Source organism: Tursiops truncatus, chromosome 4 (assembly GCF_011762595.2).
Source record: "Tursiops truncatus isolate mTurTru1 chromosome 4, mTurTru1.mat.Y, whole genome shotgun sequence".
Lineage (NCBI taxonomy): Eukaryota > Metazoa > Chordata > Mammalia > Artiodactyla > Delphinidae > Tursiops > Tursiops truncatus.
Window position 1 is genome coordinate 109,479,262 of NC_047037.1, and position 16,972 is coordinate 109,496,233.

The 16,972-nt window shown below is 34.6% G+C and overlaps 1 protein-coding gene across 2 annotated transcripts in view; it reads left to right on the plus strand.

The window, feature by feature from the left end:
- Positions 1–16,972, plus strand: part of GBE1 (1,4-alpha-glucan branching enzyme 1) — a 288,288-nt gene that overhangs the window by 128,394 nt on the left and 142,922 nt on the right. For both annotated transcript variants that reach the window (XM_019922679.3, XM_073804382.1), the window contains exons 4-6: positions 9,538–9,663; positions 10,523–10,658; positions 13,157–13,247. In XM_019922679.3, the coding sequence (XP_019778238.1) occupies positions 9,538–9,663; positions 10,523–10,658; positions 13,157–13,247 (353 nt within the window). The remainder of the gene's footprint in view (positions 1–9,537; positions 9,664–10,522; positions 10,659–13,156; positions 13,248–16,972) is intronic.

The following is a 16,972-nucleotide window of genomic DNA, read 5'->3' on the forward strand; positions in this document are numbered from 1 at the left end:
ATTAAATATATAATTACATGTTTTCGCAAAAGATCTTATGATTTTTTAGAATTACATATTCTGTATCTAGTTCCTGGAATTTCTCTACATTTCCCTTAAGAGGTAAATTATTTCTCCCCAGCCCTCACATTTTATATTTTACTTCATTGCAATGGCACTTAGAGTGATTGCTTAAGAATCATATTCTTTTTTTCAAATGATTCAATTTATCACCATATAGACTTTTATAATTATACCTAATGAAATATTTTAAAGAGAGTTTTAACTCATCTTATGATAGTACCTCTCCCATCTAGCGCTTCTAAAAATACTTTTTAAGATTTTTTTTGTTGGTGTTATACCAGATCATAACTCTATTTACTTAATAGAATTCTAGCCTTCACTGCACATGGATGAGTCTCTTTGAAGCACACTTCTTCAGTAATGAAAACTCACTGATTTTTCCCCCTTTTCATAGCTTTTTTCTTTTATTACTATATTGATCTTCCAATATCTTGGAAGTTTAAATCCTATATTTTTATATCATGTGTAATTCATCTGTTTTCTCATCTAAGACACCTAATCAATCTTTACCTGATTACAAAATTTCAGCATTGTTCCTATTCTTTTCACTTAGGAGTAGTTATTCTCACTTGCTCAGGGATATCATTTTCAATGCCTGCATCCTAAATCTCACATAATCCCTTTGGATTTTGTCTTTTTGTAGTGACCTCACTTTATAAGATTTTTGTTCAGGTAATGTACTTGAAATGAAGCAAACACTTTATCAGTTCTACTTAGTTGTTTCTTTATTTCGTTAAAGATTTTCCTCAGTCAAAAGACAGAAACAGAAAAAATATTATAGTTTTAATACTTCTTAACTAGACTAGAAGGTTGGGGAACTGGGATGGAACCCTATGGGAGTAATACTGCTTTTTATAGGTACAGGAGCATCTGTCTCTCTAAATCATTCTAAATAAGGACCTGCTTTTAGAAGAAGCAGCTACTGATCTTCATTTATTTCTTTTTGGCAATATTCTGCAGTTTTTTCTCTCCCTTGTGTAAGTATTACAGAAGTGAATGTTTATATCTCTGTAATTCTTATTGTTGTTAAATCAGGAGTAAAGTAGCCATGAGTACTATACCTCAAAATTAATCTCTTTTTATTCCATACATTGGTGTCCTTTATGCAAAAGTTTGATATAATTTGGTATGATACTTTTTGTCATGTTACAAATTTATTTTTCATAGCTAGTATACTTAATCTTTTCTTGTAAGGAAAGTTTTTTTTCTTTAATTAGTGGCTTCGTTTTTGTTAGTGAAATCCTTTAACTCTTCCTAATCAAGCTGTTGTTTTAGGATTTAACCTTGGAAAATTTCTTATTAAAGAAAAAAAAAAACCTGAATTGTGATGGCATGTTTTAAAATAAGAAATTTTATACAAAGCAAAAATAATGGGAGCCAGTGAAAATTCATCAATAGGTTATTTTTTTTTTTCATCAATAGGTTATTGCTTTTGAAGTTCAACTGATTTGTTTCTTTTCTTCATCAAGCTACTAGCAAGGATATTGCCTTTTCTTTCTCTTCTTTTGGATAGTGTCCAGTATCCAAAGAGCTTAGGGGGCTTAATCTAATCACTTAATCTCTTTTTCACTTCCCTCAATCCCTGAACGTTGTAGATGTAAAGGACATCACCAGGATGTGACAACTTTTTATGATAACTTTATATGCACATGGCTTGTGTCAGGTTGTTTGTTTAATTGAAAATTATGAAGTAGATTATGAAACAAAGATGGAGACCTCCAAAATGTATGAACTTTAATATCTAGAAAAAATTAAATGAAATTTTAAAATTTTCAAGAGACAGAGTAATTTTATTTGGTTACTATAGCAGGTTCAATATCTAAATAATGGTAATGTCAATTATAGCTCATATATAACCCCAGTTTATATAATTTTACCGATCAATTATATGTAGTTTTAAGAAAGTATATCCACAAAGTGGTCATTCGTATATCAGGACCTTATTATTATTAGAAAACTGCCATGATACTTTTATTGGTTTCTTGGTTTTCTTTTCTCATTAATTGAAATATAAACTCAAGTTCACAATGAAATAAATAGCCTTTTAATATCAGATAGTGTTTCTGATATTCCTAATTAGAAAATGCAGAATGAAAAATTAGTATTATTATTGACAACTGATCATCTATTTATTTAAATAACCCCATCTCTGTTTTTTAAAATTAATTTTTATTGGAGTTTAGTTGTTTTGCAATGTTGTGTTAGTTTCTGCTGTGAAGCAAAGTGAGTCAGCTATATGTATACATATATCCCCTCTTTTTTGGATTTCCTTCCCATTTACGTCACCACAGAGCACTGCATATAGTTTCCTGTGCAATACAGTGGGTTCTCATTAGTTATCAATTTTATACATAGTAGTGTATATATGTCAATCCCATTCTCCCAGTTCATCCCACCTCCCTTTCCCCGCTGGTAGCCATACATCCATTCTCTACATCTGTGTCTATTTCTGCTTTGCAAATAAGTTCATCTGTATCGTTTTTCTAGATTCTACATATAAGTGATATTATACGATGTTTGTTTTTCTCTTTCTGACTTACTTCACTCTGTATGACAGTCTCCAGGTCTGTTCATGTCTCTGCAAATTGCGCAAGTTTGTTCCTTTTTATGGCTGAGTAATATTCCGTTGTATATACGTACCACATCTTCTTTATCCATTCTTCTGCTGATGGACATCAGGTATTAGGTAGAAAAAATAGCTCCTTAGCTTCTCCTTATGGAAAATTTAGAACTTTTATTTGCATCATGTAAAGACTGACTCTTTTTTGTTCAACCCCTGAAAATAATTACATGAGAGTAGGCTAGCAGTAAAAACTGCCTATTACAAATTCACTTTTTTGAAGGCCCTCCTATCAGTTCTGAAGCTCAGCAACGTTTATTCTGAATGAGTTTGCTTTTCCTGAGAATTGTCAAGGACTTACTTTGTTTAATGAAGGTCACTGAAATGCATTGGTATATGTTGGTCTACTTTTTGGGAGTAGGAAGTTAATAAGAGATAAAATGTGTTATTTAGACTACTCATTAAGATAACTTTTTCAACTCTTTCTGACACTGACAAGATTTAACTAAATTTAAGTACATTACATTTTATTCTTAGTAGAGTGATTGCCTCCATTTTTTTTCTTTATTTCTATATCGTTTCCTATGGTGGTTGCACAGATTTGGTGTCTTTTAAACAACAGAAATTTTTTCTGTCGCAGTTTTGGAAGCCAGAAGTTAAAAATTGGTATCACTGGGCTGAAATCAAGGTGTTGGCAGAAACATACTCCATCTGGGGAGAATCTGTTCCTTTCTATTTCCAGCTTCTGGTGGCTGCTGACATTCCTTGGCTAGTGTCTGCATCACTCCAGTCTTTGCCTCTTTGGTTACATTGCTTTTTTCTGTCCTGTCTATGTGTAGAATATCCCTCAGCCTCCTTCTTATAAGGATATATGTGATTGCCCTCCTGGAAAATCTGAACAATCTTTCCATTTTAAGATCTTTACTTTAATTACATCTGCAAAGACCCATCTTTTGCTATATAAATTATCATTCACAGATTCTAGAGAAGTAGGATATGAACATATGAAATGAGAGGCCATTTTTCAGCCTCTCAAGATGATAAAGAGATTCTTTCTTAAGTAACCTTACTGAATCTTAAAATTGGCCCAAGCAAGGATAACAAACAAACAAAACTGAAAAAAATTTATACTCGTACGTCCTATTTTTTTTTTTTAATTTTTAAATTTTTTGGGCTGTGCTGTGTCATGCGAGATCTTAGTTCCCCCTGCAGTGGAAGCATGGAGTCCTAACCACTGGACCACCAGCGAATTCCCTATGTCCTTTTGTTTTGTTTTGTTTTGTTTTTTGCGGTACGTGGGCCTCTCACTGCTGTGACCTCTCCCGTTGTGGAGCACAGGCTCTGGACGCGCAGTCTCAGTGGCCATGGCTCATGGGCCCAGCCGCTCCGTGGCATGTGGGATCTTCCCGGACCGGGGCACGAACCCGTGTCCCCCGCATCGGCAGGCGGACTCTCAACCACTGCGCCACCAGGGAAGCCCTATGTCCTAGTTTTTAACAAAGGTTAGTCATAAAATTTTAGTTGAATTAAAATGAGATTTAAGAACTTCTTTTTAAATTATATTAAGGTATTTTAAAGTTTTAATATTTATATCTATGCATTAAAAATAATGTTTATGCTATGTTAATTGTAAATATTAAAAGCACATATTTATTTCTTCAGGATTCTGGTCATTGGTAGAACCATCAGATTCTCCTCTGGAATATCACTTATTTTTCTACTTAATTATAAACTTGTGATTACTTTTTCTAATGCTCTGTTTTATTTTTGTCCCACTCACTTCTAAAAATTACTTAAAAGTATTATACGTTCTATACGTATGTATTTCTTTCTCTATATACACACACGTATTTTTTGTCACATTTTAAACACACACAACAGAATAATGATATTTAGCGTTGCATGTTGGTATGACTGTACCCATTGTTTAAAAAATATGTATATAATATCAATTATATATTTTACATATTATATACTTATATACATATTACATATAGTATCAATTACGTTAGATATTATTATATAAATTAGAGGTAATTTAAAAGAGGAGGATATAACATTGCTTCATAAATTAGAAATCACTTTTATTGCTTATTTATTTTGACCTGTACCCTACTAAATAGTTATCTTTATTAATAATTTTTTTCCTTCATAGCATGTTGTTGTGATTTTGGTAGTATAATCTGGGCAAATCAAATTATATTTTTCAATATCTGTGCCTTTTCTCTTCGTCTTCTACACGTTCAGTCTTGAAACCCAGAGTTACATGCAATACCATTTTCCAGAGTATCCTACCACTTCTAACCAGCTGAACACATCCACTGTTTTCATATAAAATTGTTGGCCACCTGAGGAGCGTCTTATCTCAGTGATTTTTTGGTCCAAAGGAACAATAGTCTTTGACAAGAACCATTTCAAAAGATATTTCTAGATTGAATGAATATACACACACAAACACAATTTTTTAGGTCTTCACTATTTTACCAAACTGTTTCTTATATTGTATATTTGAGTTTTAAATGTAATTTTCTAAATAAAATTTGACTTCATACAGTTCACTAAGTCAATTTGACTTTTGCACAGGTAGAGGTTTATTTTATTCACTTCTTTATTTAATTTAATAATGTCTTTTGATGTTAACCTCCCATAAGTCAAAGAGATAATTTGGCTCATTAGAAAAGGAGCCTAATGACATTTTTACCATGTTATAAAATGTTATAATTATACAAATTATCAATTTGCCCTACAAAAGTTCATCATGATATTATTTTCATTAGTATATTTCTTTAAAGTGATTTTATATATATTTTTTATTGGAGTGATATGTGGTGATATTAATATACTTTTTAGTTTTTTTGGCCGCACGACTTGTGGGATCTGAGTTCCCTTGCCAGGTATTGAACCTGAGCCTTCAGCAGTGAAAGCATGGAGTCCTAACCACTGGACCACCAGGGAATTCCCTAATATACTTTTTAAAGTTTTATGTTTAACACTGTGTCGATATATTTAAAGTGTATGTATATACACACATATATATGGAACTTGGTAGCACAGGTCCACAAATATGTACACAATTGTATAATTCATCTATTTGCAATCCTTATCAGAATACTTTTTTTTTTTCTGATTTATAGAAGCTCTACAAGTGAAATGAATTGATAACAATATAGAAAGATACAACTGGAAAATAAAAGCTATTAATAATTTCTCTATCCATAGGCAACCATTTGTATATATGTACATTAGGAAGATGCAATACATTCTTTTTTATAACTTGAAAGAATTTTCTTGCAACCTTCAATATAATTCAGTGGTATAATTTTTAACAAGCATACACTATTCAGTCATTCACTTTTTGCTAATAAAAGTAACACTAAGATTAATAGATAAGAATATAGTTCTTTGGGCACTTCTCTGATTATTTCTACAGGGCAAACATCTATAATTAGAATTGCTGAGTCATTGAGAATTACTTTTTTTTGAATTTTTGATCGTATTGCCAAATTGCTATTTAGAATGTTCATACTATTTTATACTCATACTAGTAGTGTATGAGACTTTCAGTTTGCTAGTACCAAGTGAATTCTTCTACCCATCAGCTATTAGACTTACTATCATTGAAAGATCAATCAAGCTAGAGCTTTCTTTTCAATTTGCTATATAACATGTTCTATTTTGAGGTTGTAAATTAAATGATATAAAGTTTTATCTAAAAAATCTGAATCTGAACTCAAGAGAGCACAAATTCAGTAAGTACACTCATCTCTCCCCTTTCTCCCCCCTAAAACGTTTCAGGAGCAAAATTTAGTCCAGAAGGTTATATTTTTTACTCATTGGAAGGTCTCTCAATTTTGGGTTATTTAGATTTACTATAATACTCTTATTTGTTATCACAGCAACTTAGGAACAGTAAATCAAAGGTGAGGTAAGGTGGGTACTGTTGGCAAGTGTGTTTATTAGTAAAAGCTAAACTGCTATAGCAAAAATACATTCAAAATTCAGGAGCCTAAAGAATAGAGAAGTGAATTTACCATTTATGTAATGATTACAGTGAAGTGTTCTAGATGTGGTGGGAAGCTTTGTTTTACGTATCATTCAAGGATCCAGGCTCTGATTTTATTGCTAAGAAAAAAGGAAGGAATTAGATAATTAAAAGTTTCCACCCCAAGAAGCAAAATTAATAAAAATGATGAACAAAAATGTCTAATATAAAACACTAATAGAAACGAAGAAATAGAACTTTTGGTAACAAAAATATTGAAGTCATTCGAAATGAGTAAGTCATCCATTGTCAGGTGTAGGATTTGATTTTGCCGTACCTTCAAGCTCATAAGTTAACCTGTTACTGTTTCGTGGATTCTGGCTGAAAACACAGGACTCCTGAGTCCGAGATAAATGACTTTATTACTCATGGCACAGGATGTGCATCATACTTGCATTAGTTCCCCTTGCTTTCTAAGTCTTATAGGGGTGACACTATAGGGTCTAGATAGATGCTATGCACACAGCTAGTTTGCCTCATAGGTGAGGACTATTTACCTTGGGGAATGATTTCTTTTATAGCAAGCAGTAAGGAAAGCTGTCCATTGTCTTCAAGGGAGACATTATCTCATTCCTCAGGGTTGCTTGCTACAATCACAACTCTGAGAAATGGCCTCTGTCATCAGTAGGACCTTATATTCTTGCTGTACCCAGCAAAACATGAAGGAGTGAGAAAGACCCATAGAAGGACTGTTCCTTCCAACTTCCATCACTCAGTACCCTCTGAAGACATTCATGTGTACAGCAAGATAAATAAGTTAATGTTCCAAAGAATGTGGAAATTATATTCAGCATAAGGAAATTCTTCATGTTCTTTGCTTAAAGTTTCAAATATTCTCTCTGCCAGCAGACACCTTGAAAAATACTTATTGGTTCATGATCATCCTTTGGAGGGGTTGTAGAGCCATTTGCAAAAAAGAGAGAAGATAGGTGGATGGATTAGGCAGGGTGCTATCCATTGAAAACTGATTTCTGGTATTTTATTTCCCCATTACCTGTCCTGGGTTGATGAGTGAATAAAAAGCCTTTTCTCGAATATATCACTGTGTGTATTATACTAGAAAGTTATGTGACTTAAGGGACATATTTTGGGGGATAAAATACTCCGGGACTGGGTTGATCCTATTCATTCATGTTTTGGGATTACTATTTGAATAATAGAAACACTTAGTTGTGATGGGCTTTAATAAGTGGGAGGCACAACTAAGGAGATAGAATTGAACTCATGTAAGTTAGATGTTCCTTTTCACCACTGACCTGTCCCCTCCTCCTTAAATCATGATTTATTCTTTTTCTGTATATGAAGGAAGTGCCATTAAAGCCTGTTAAGAAAAAGGAAGTGAGTATCAGAAGCTCTGCTTAGCTTTTGGTTCTGCCAGTTGGTGACTTTGGGACTTCTGGCTACTCACTTAATATTTGGGTTATAAAGATTCTCTGGGGGCTTCCCTGGTGGCTCAGTGGTTGAGAGTCCGCCTGCCGATGCAGGGGACACGCGTTTGTGTCCCGGTCCGGGAAGATCCCACATGCCGCGGAGCGGCTGGGCCCATGAGCCATGGCCGCTGAGCCCGCGCGTCCGGAGCCTGTGCTCTGCAGCGCGAGAGGCCACAGCAGTGAGAGGCCCGCGTACAGCAAAAAAAAAAAAAAAGATTCTCTGGAATCAAGTGAGATATGACTATGAAAGCCCTTTCTAAACTATAAAACATTCTACAAATATTTAATGACCAAGAATTATGCATACTTGAGCTTTTCTCTATTAAAGGAGACCAAAGAATATATTCTTTCTCAATGCTGAGAGCATATTGATCATTCAGCATTCAGATCAGCTACTGATCTGAACATTTTTTGTCACACTCTACCTACTCTTAGAAGGTTTAATTAATTAAAAAAAAAAAACTTTAAAAAGCTATACCTGGAAGCTCTGTTCACCATTTAACCATGCTGATAAATTCAAAGCCCTCTATTCAGTGCTAAGTCTAAACTTGTGGATTCCATAAAAGTTGCCTCTGCATTTTTTTTTTTTTTTTTTTTTTTTTTGCGGTACGCGGGCCTCTCACTGTTGTGGCCTCTCTCCCGCTGCGGAGCACAGGCTCCGGATGTGCAGGCTCAGCGGCCATGGTTCACGGGCCCAGCCGCTCTACGGCATGTGGGATCTTCCCGGACCGGGGCACGAACCCATGTCCCCTGCATCGGCAGGCGGACTGTCAACCACTGCGCCACCAGGGAAGCCTTGCATTTTTATTGTTATTTTTTATACTGATAGCAATAGTGATACTATTGGTAAATATAGGAACAAATGGTTAAAAAGGAAAATGTTTGGTTTCATATGGTAAAGCATACTTGGAATAAGGTGTAGAAGAAATTGAGAAGTGGAAAATGTTTGTAGGGTAGTGTGTGTGTTTGTGTGTATTATAATACAGTTATTACTCAAAACCCATGTTATCATTAATTGCTATGAAAAGGAAAAGGAAGAGATGGTGATATAACTCATGACTTTTTAAAAAATATACTAGGATCAGTTCCTTCTGTTGATTGATTTATTGACGGTAGCTTCCAATAATATTCATGTCTTTTTCCTATCTACTGTATGCTTACTTTAATTAACTACTATAATGGTTGGTTGGCAATGATGAAAATTGCCAGAGAATCATAAAATATTCAAGCTGGAAATGACTTTAGGGATCATATACCATGGCAGATGAGGAGAGCAAGGTCCATAGAATTTAAACATCCTTAAGGTCACACATCTGGAAGGCAGTTTCGGTTCTTAAGATCATTCCTCCTTTTCTTACTTGTCACAGTGCTCATAGAGTATCATGTGTTATCTTAGAGTTTTGAAAGTATTTTAAGGCAATAATATCTTGTTCTCTTTTTAGGTTGTTATTAGAAGTAAAAGTGGAGAGATCTTGTATCGTATTTCACCGTGGGCGAAGTACGTGACTCGTGACAGTGATAATGTGAATTATGATTGGATACACTGGAATCCAGAACACCCATATAAAGTGAGAACAACAACTCTTTAAATAAATGCATGTTCCAATATTTCTAGGAAAATTAATTTTTACTTTTATAACTTTTATTGTAATGTTCAACTTCTCTCTTCACCACCGGTTTAATATTTTACATCATAATGTACTCATTTGCTATATATATATATATATATATATATATATATATATATATATCTCCATCATGTGTAGCCAATAAAATATAAAAGTGAGTTTTTGTTTTATCGTGTGTTTCTGAAGTTGTGGGCGGGGGAAGAACACTAAATCTCTATGTACTGACCTATAAGGGATACTGATTTTTAAAAATTTTAACTACAATTTCTGATTAATCAAAGACTCTCCAGTGGTGTAATATTTCTCACTGTCATGGACTTGAAGCAGGATCAGTGTCCTTAGGAACAACGAATAGTCAAGACATCTCATGAATGTATTAATCAGGGTAATTTTTTAAGCCTGTCTTATTGATAAGAGTTATAGGTATCGTGGAGCTCACTTTTCTGTCCTTTAAGTTATCGAAGCTTGTTGATAAATGCTTTGCATTTAATAATTATGTATGCATTTCACAGTTCTTATGTTTTCTCTAAGGCTTAGGCTCAAAATACATCTTCACTCAGTGATAAGGCATGAGCCATCGCATGACTACTCTTTTCAAATAGGTCTATTACCATGATCCTAAAAAGGATTTTTTTTTTCAAAAGAAAGTTTAATGGAGGCAGCCAGTGCCTTTTATACGTGAAAGTAGTTTCAAAGTGTTTGACTGAGTTAATTCATCATTTCATTTAACATGCTTAATCTGTTAGTGTCATACCTGCAGTTTTGGCTTAATTCTATATGTAATTTTAATATTCTGTAGTTTAAGCATTCCAAACCAAAGAAGCCAAGAGGTCTACGAATTTATGAATCTCATGTGGGAATTTCTTCCTATGAAGGAAAAATAGCTTCTTATAAACATTTTACATGCAATATACTACCAAGAATCAAAGACCTTGGTAAGTAATAACTCTGATTTTTATTCAGATAAAATTTTAATGAGTCTGTTCTCTTACTAGAGAAGCTAATTACAAGTGTCTCTTTTATTGTGTTAAGAGATTAAATATGTAATAGAAATGCATGTTATTTTAGGCTTCTCAAATTGCCCTGTAATAGTGATAGCATAGAAAAGAGAAATGGAATAAGATAGAACATAAGAATTCAAGATATTATTCCAATTTCAATTTTAATGTGAAATGATGGCTTCCAAAATTATAGATAAATATGTAAGCATAATTACTTTTCTACAGGAGAGTTTTGTTTTTGTTTTTTTTTTGCGGTACGCGGGCCTCTCACTGTTGTGGCCTCTCCAGTTGTGGAGCACAGGCTCCGGACATGCAGGCTCAGGGGCCATGGCTCACGGGCCCAGCCGCTCCGCGGCATGTGGGATCTTCCCAGACCGGGGCACGAACGCATGTCCCCTGCATCGGCAGGCGGACTCTCAACCACTGCACCACCAGGGAAGCCCTACAGGAGAGATTTCTTATCAATTTAAGTGGTCATTGGTTATAGCCTGTTCATTTTAGTCTGTTAGGGAAAAAAATCTTACATTTGTAAGGTGACTAGAACTCATTTTGTTTCAGAGTCATTGTATATATAGCTCCTGTCTGGATGACTTATTAGACAGATATTTGTGGTGCATCTTTCTGTGTGAGTCACATTGGTCTAGGTGTTTGTATTGGACTCTAATGACACAAACCCTGTCTTCATGGGAACAAGCAGGAGAGTGAGTAGTGTACTGTTGAATTATTGATTCAGAATGCTTTAGATCTGTTATTTTCTTTTTATAGGTAATGCTTTTTATCATTTCTCAGCATATTAGCACCTGCTACAGTGGCTAGGCAGGAAGATAAACTACATTTAATTAGTCTGCTTCTGGTAGGCAGTCCACATTTTGGCTAGAGGAAAAGTTTCTCATGGTTGAAATTTTTAGTTATATAGGGATCTTGATTACCTGAGATGGTGAGGTCAGTTTCCAGAAACCAAAATTAATTAAATGTTTGGATAATTTAATATAAATTATATTTAATAAATATTATATTAATATTGTTATACTTGAGATGGTCTCTCATTTCATACTGTAATAAATTGTTTATGACCTGGATCTTGCAGAAGTTTCAGCAGAACAAGGATTTTCTTATTCATCTTTGTGTTTGAATTACCTAGCCCAGTACTCTGACCATAAGTAAGTTTAGGAATGGTTAATGACATAAAATGTATAATAAAAGCTATAAATTGTTACTTGGTCAGAAGAATAATATTGATTACATAATAGAGAAATAAACTACAAACTCTGTATTTTGTGACTAAGTATTATACTTGGTTTATATTATTGAGCAGTAGTTTATATACATATTTCTACCAGGCCTGATAGAGTTAATTTGTTTCTTTTTTTAATAGTAAAGCCAACAGTAATAACTTTTCAACAGATTCTGAATCATGGAGTTTATGTTATCCTTTAAACTTACAAATCCTCAGTTCTGAACGTGAATCGTAATTGTTCCAATATTAATTATGTACTAAAATATGTGCACAAGAAATTATATTGACATGAATTAGACTTTGAGAACAGAATAGGAATATTTTCTTTTCATGTTGCAGAAGGCAATTAAATCATATTTGAAAATTTTACTGTATTTTACTTTGAAGAAAATGATTTTTTTAGTTTTTTAAAAGACCAAAGTTTCTTCTACTCTGATTATTTGCTTTCATTAAAAACACATTAATAAATATATTTGTGTTAAGGATTTTTAAAAATACATACCTATCTTTTTGAGTCAGTTCATTTGAGTCAATTTATTTAGTGTTAAAGCAAAACATTTTCAGATAGAGAAAGGAAGGATGTATGTGGGTGTACGTGTGTGTGTGTATACGTGTGTGTGTGTGCACGCACGCACACATGTGTGCCCATGAATGACTGTGGAGTAATTTTATAGGTCCTAGAAACAGTGGAAAATGGAAGCATTAATGCTGGCTTTATAAAAGCTACCTTGTAGAAAAATGGATTCAGTGGTATGGCATATCTCATGTTAGAAAAAAGAGAAATATAAAGAAAAAGATGAAATTAAAAGTACATGGCCTCCAATCAGTTACTTTTATTTGGCTTTCACAATCTTCGATATGAATATTACAAGTGCAACTGAAGTTTAGCATATGCAGATTGCCATCTTAATATTCTAAAGCCAAATTAAGTATATTTGCATATCACTTATTACTTATTAAAATGAAGACATTTCAAATAGCTAGACTATAACCCTCAAGAACTAACTGTCTGATTTTATGTTAGAAGGTCAGACAAGCAAAGATGTTAAAGTAGTAGAACTTTTCAAAATGACCAAATCTTCTAGATTATATGTAAAATGTAATGCCTTTTGAACAGGGTGCTGTGTTTATATATTGTTTTCATTACTTTTTAAAAATGTGGCTCTTAATCTCTATTTGACCTTTGCTTATACAGGATACAATTGCATTCAGATGATGGCGATCATGGAACATGCTTACTATGCCAGTTTTGGTTACCAAATCACAAGCTTCTTTGCAGCTTCAAGGTAAAATGAAAGAAATTATATCCATTCTTGTTTGAACAAAACATTTAAAAAATGAAATGAATTTCTATATTTTGTGTGATGTCTTATAACCTATTTTAGGGTTAACAGAGCTAATAGAAGCTGAGCATTTTCTTTTATTAAGATCATAGACTCTCATCTCATCAAGCCTTAGAGTCTGGCCTGATTTAACATTGCTTTTCACAAAATGATTTCTGGTACAGAATATCCAGTTAGCCTGCTGAAATTGTGATATGTTCGGAGGCCTAAGCTTCAGTCAGAAAATCCTGACTTATGGAAGCCATTATTGCTAGAGCTCATATCCTTTTCTGGAAAGAGATTGACTTATATAGGAAGGTAACTGAGGAGGCCCTTGGTGGGATATATACCCACGGAAGGACTGTCCTTCTTCCCAGGGTGAAATCCAAGGAATATTGCTCTCTGGGCAGAAAGACATCAAGGGGTCCTATGCAGAGAGGTACTGACCCGAATAACCATAAGTTGAACAAGTCCAACATTGTCTCTGCCACATGGAGCTTACAGGGTGGTGGCATACAGACATAAATCCAATAATCATACATATTACGATTTCCACATGTAATAAAAGATAAGAAGAAGATGGCAGATTTCTCCAATAACATAGAATCAGGGGTCTAATCAGTTTAGATTAGATCTGAACTGATGTTACAACTGAGATCTAAAACATGATTAAGAGATAAACAGTTTTCAAATCTAAAAAAAAGAGTTACCTGGGGGGAGGAGTGAAGTGGGAGTAGGTAGATAGCATTCCAGACATACAGAAAAGATACTGGTCCCTTCACCTGTTTCTCTTCATAGGACTTCTCCTTGAACGAGTCATCTGTCCTTGCTGTCTCTAATTCCTCCACTCCTCTTCTTTCTTGAACTCATTCCAAGTACACTCTCCACCACTTTGCTGAAACTGCTCCTGTCTAGGATACTGTTGCCCTCTGCATTGTAAAGTCAATCATCAGTTCTTAGCTTACTTGTCAGCAGCATTTGGCACAATTGATTACTCCTACCTTCTTGCAACTTTTTTCTTCTCTTGGCTTTCAGAATATTAAACTTTCCTATTGTTTTTCTCAAATGTTTTGTTGCTTCTTCTTTACTTCATTTGCTCTTTCTCACCAATAAAGATGGGCCATTCCAGTGTTCAGCCCTTGGCTTCATTCCTTCCTGTATCTATATGAAGGACCTTTAAGGTCTCATCCATTCTGATGACTCAAATACACTTTATTTTATTTTGAATTTTATTTTATTTATTTTTTTATACAGCAGGTTCTTATTAGTTATCCATTTTATACATATTAGTGTATATATGTCAATCACAATTGCCCAATTAATCACACCACCCCGCTGGCTGCTTTCCCCCCTTGGTGTCCATACGTTTGTTCTCTACATCTGTGTCTCAATATCTGCCCTGCAAACCAGTTCATCTGTACCATTTTTTAAGTTCCACATGTGTGCGTTAATATACTATATTTGTTTTTCTCTTTCTGACTTACTTCACTATGTATGACAGTCTCTAGATGCACCCACGTCTCTGCAAATGACCCAATTTCGTTCCTTTTTATGGCTGAGTAATATTCCATTGTATATATGTACCACATCTTCTTTATCCATTCGTCTGTCGATGGGCATTTAGGTTGCTTCCATGACCTGGCTATTGTAAAGAGTGCTGCAGTGAACATTGGGGTGCATATGTCTTTTTGAATTATGGTTTTCTCTGGATATATGCCCAGTAGTGGGATTGCTGGGTCATATGGTAATGCTATTTTTTGTTTTTTAAGGAACCTCCATACTGTTCTCCATAGTGGTTGTATCAAGTTACATTCCCACCAACAGTGTAAGAGGGTTCCCTTTTCTCCACACCCTCTCCAGCATTTGTTGTTTGTAGATTTTCTGATAATGCCCATTCTAACTGGTGTGAGGTGATACCTCATTGTAGTTTTGATTTGCATGTCTCTAATGATTCATGATGTTGAGCAGCTTTTCATTTGCTTCTTGGCCATCTGTATGTCTTCTTTGAAGAAATATCTATTTAGGTCTTCTGCCCATTTTTGGATTGGGTTGTTTGTTTTTTTAATACTTAGCTGCATGAGCTGTTTATATATTTTGGAGATTAAATGTTTCTCTGTTGATTCGTTTGCAAATATTTTCTCCCATTCTGAGGGTTGTCTTTTCATCTTGTTTATAGTTTCCTTTGCTGTGCAAAAGCTTTTAACTTTCATTATGTCCCATTTGTTTATTTTTGTTTTTATTTCCATTACTCTAGGAGGTGGATCAAAAAAGATCTTGCTGTGATTTATGTCAAAGAGTGTTCTTCCTATGTTTTCCTCTAAGAGTTTTATAGTGTCTGGTTTTACATTTAGGTCTCTAATCCATTTTTTATTTTATTTTATTTATTTATTTTTTTTGTGGTATGTGGGCCTCTCACTGTTTTGGCCTCTCCCGTTGCGGAGCACAGGCTCCAGACGCGCAGGCCCAGCGGTCATGGCTCACGGGCCCAGCCGCTCCACGGCATGCGGGATCCTCCCGGACCAGGACACGAACCCATGTCCCCTGCATCGGCAGGCAGACTCTCAACCACTGCGCCACCAGGGAAGCCCTCTAATTCATTTTGAGTTTATTTTTATGTATGGTGTTAGGGAGTGTTCTAATTTCATTCTTTTACATGTAGCTATCCAGTTTCCCAGCATGACTTATTGAAGGGACTGTCTTTTCTCCATTGTATATCCTTGCCTCCTTTGTCATAGATTAGTTGACCATAGTTGCCTGGGTTCATCTCTGGGCTTTCTATCCCATTCCATTGAGCTATATTTCTTTTTTTGTGCCAGTACCATATTGTCTTGATTACTGTAAATTTGTAGTGTAGTCTGAAGTCAGGGAGTCTGATTCCTCCAAGACTGCTTTGGCTATTTGGGGTCTTTTGTGTCTCCATACAAATTTTAATAGTTTTTGTTCTAGTTCTATAAAAAATGCCAGTGGTAATTTGATAGGGATTGCATTGAATCTGTAGATTGCTTTGGGTAGTATAGTGATTTTCACAATATTGATTCTTCAAATCCAAGAACATGGTATATCTCTCCATCTGTTTGTATCATCTTTAATTTCTTTCATTAGTGTTTTATACTTTTCTGCATACAGATCTTTTGCCTCCCTAGGTAGGTTTATTCCTAGGTATTTTATTCTTTTTCTTGCAATGGCAAATGGGAGTGTTTCCTTAATTTCTATTTCAGATTTTTCATCATTAGTGTATAGGAATGGAAGATATTTCTGTGCATTAATTTTGTATCCTGCAGCTTTACCAAATTTATTGATTAGCTCTAGTAGTTTCCTGGTGGTATCTTTAGGATTCTTCATGTATAGTATCATGTCATGGGCAAACAGTGACAGTTTTACTTCTTCTTTTCCAATTTGTATTCCTTTTATTTCTTTGTCTTCTCTGATTACCATGGCTAGGACTTCCAAAACTATGTTGAAAAATAGTGGTGAGAGTGGACATCCTTGTTTGCTCCTGATCTTAGAAGAAATGCTTTCAGTTGTTCACCATTGAGAATGATGTTTGCTGTGGGTTTGTCATATATGGCCTTTATTATGTTGAGGTTCCCTCTGTGCCCACTTTCTGGAGAGTTTTTATCATAAATGAGTGTTGAATTTTGTCAAGAGCTTTTCCTGCATCGATTGAAATGATCATATGGTTTTTATTT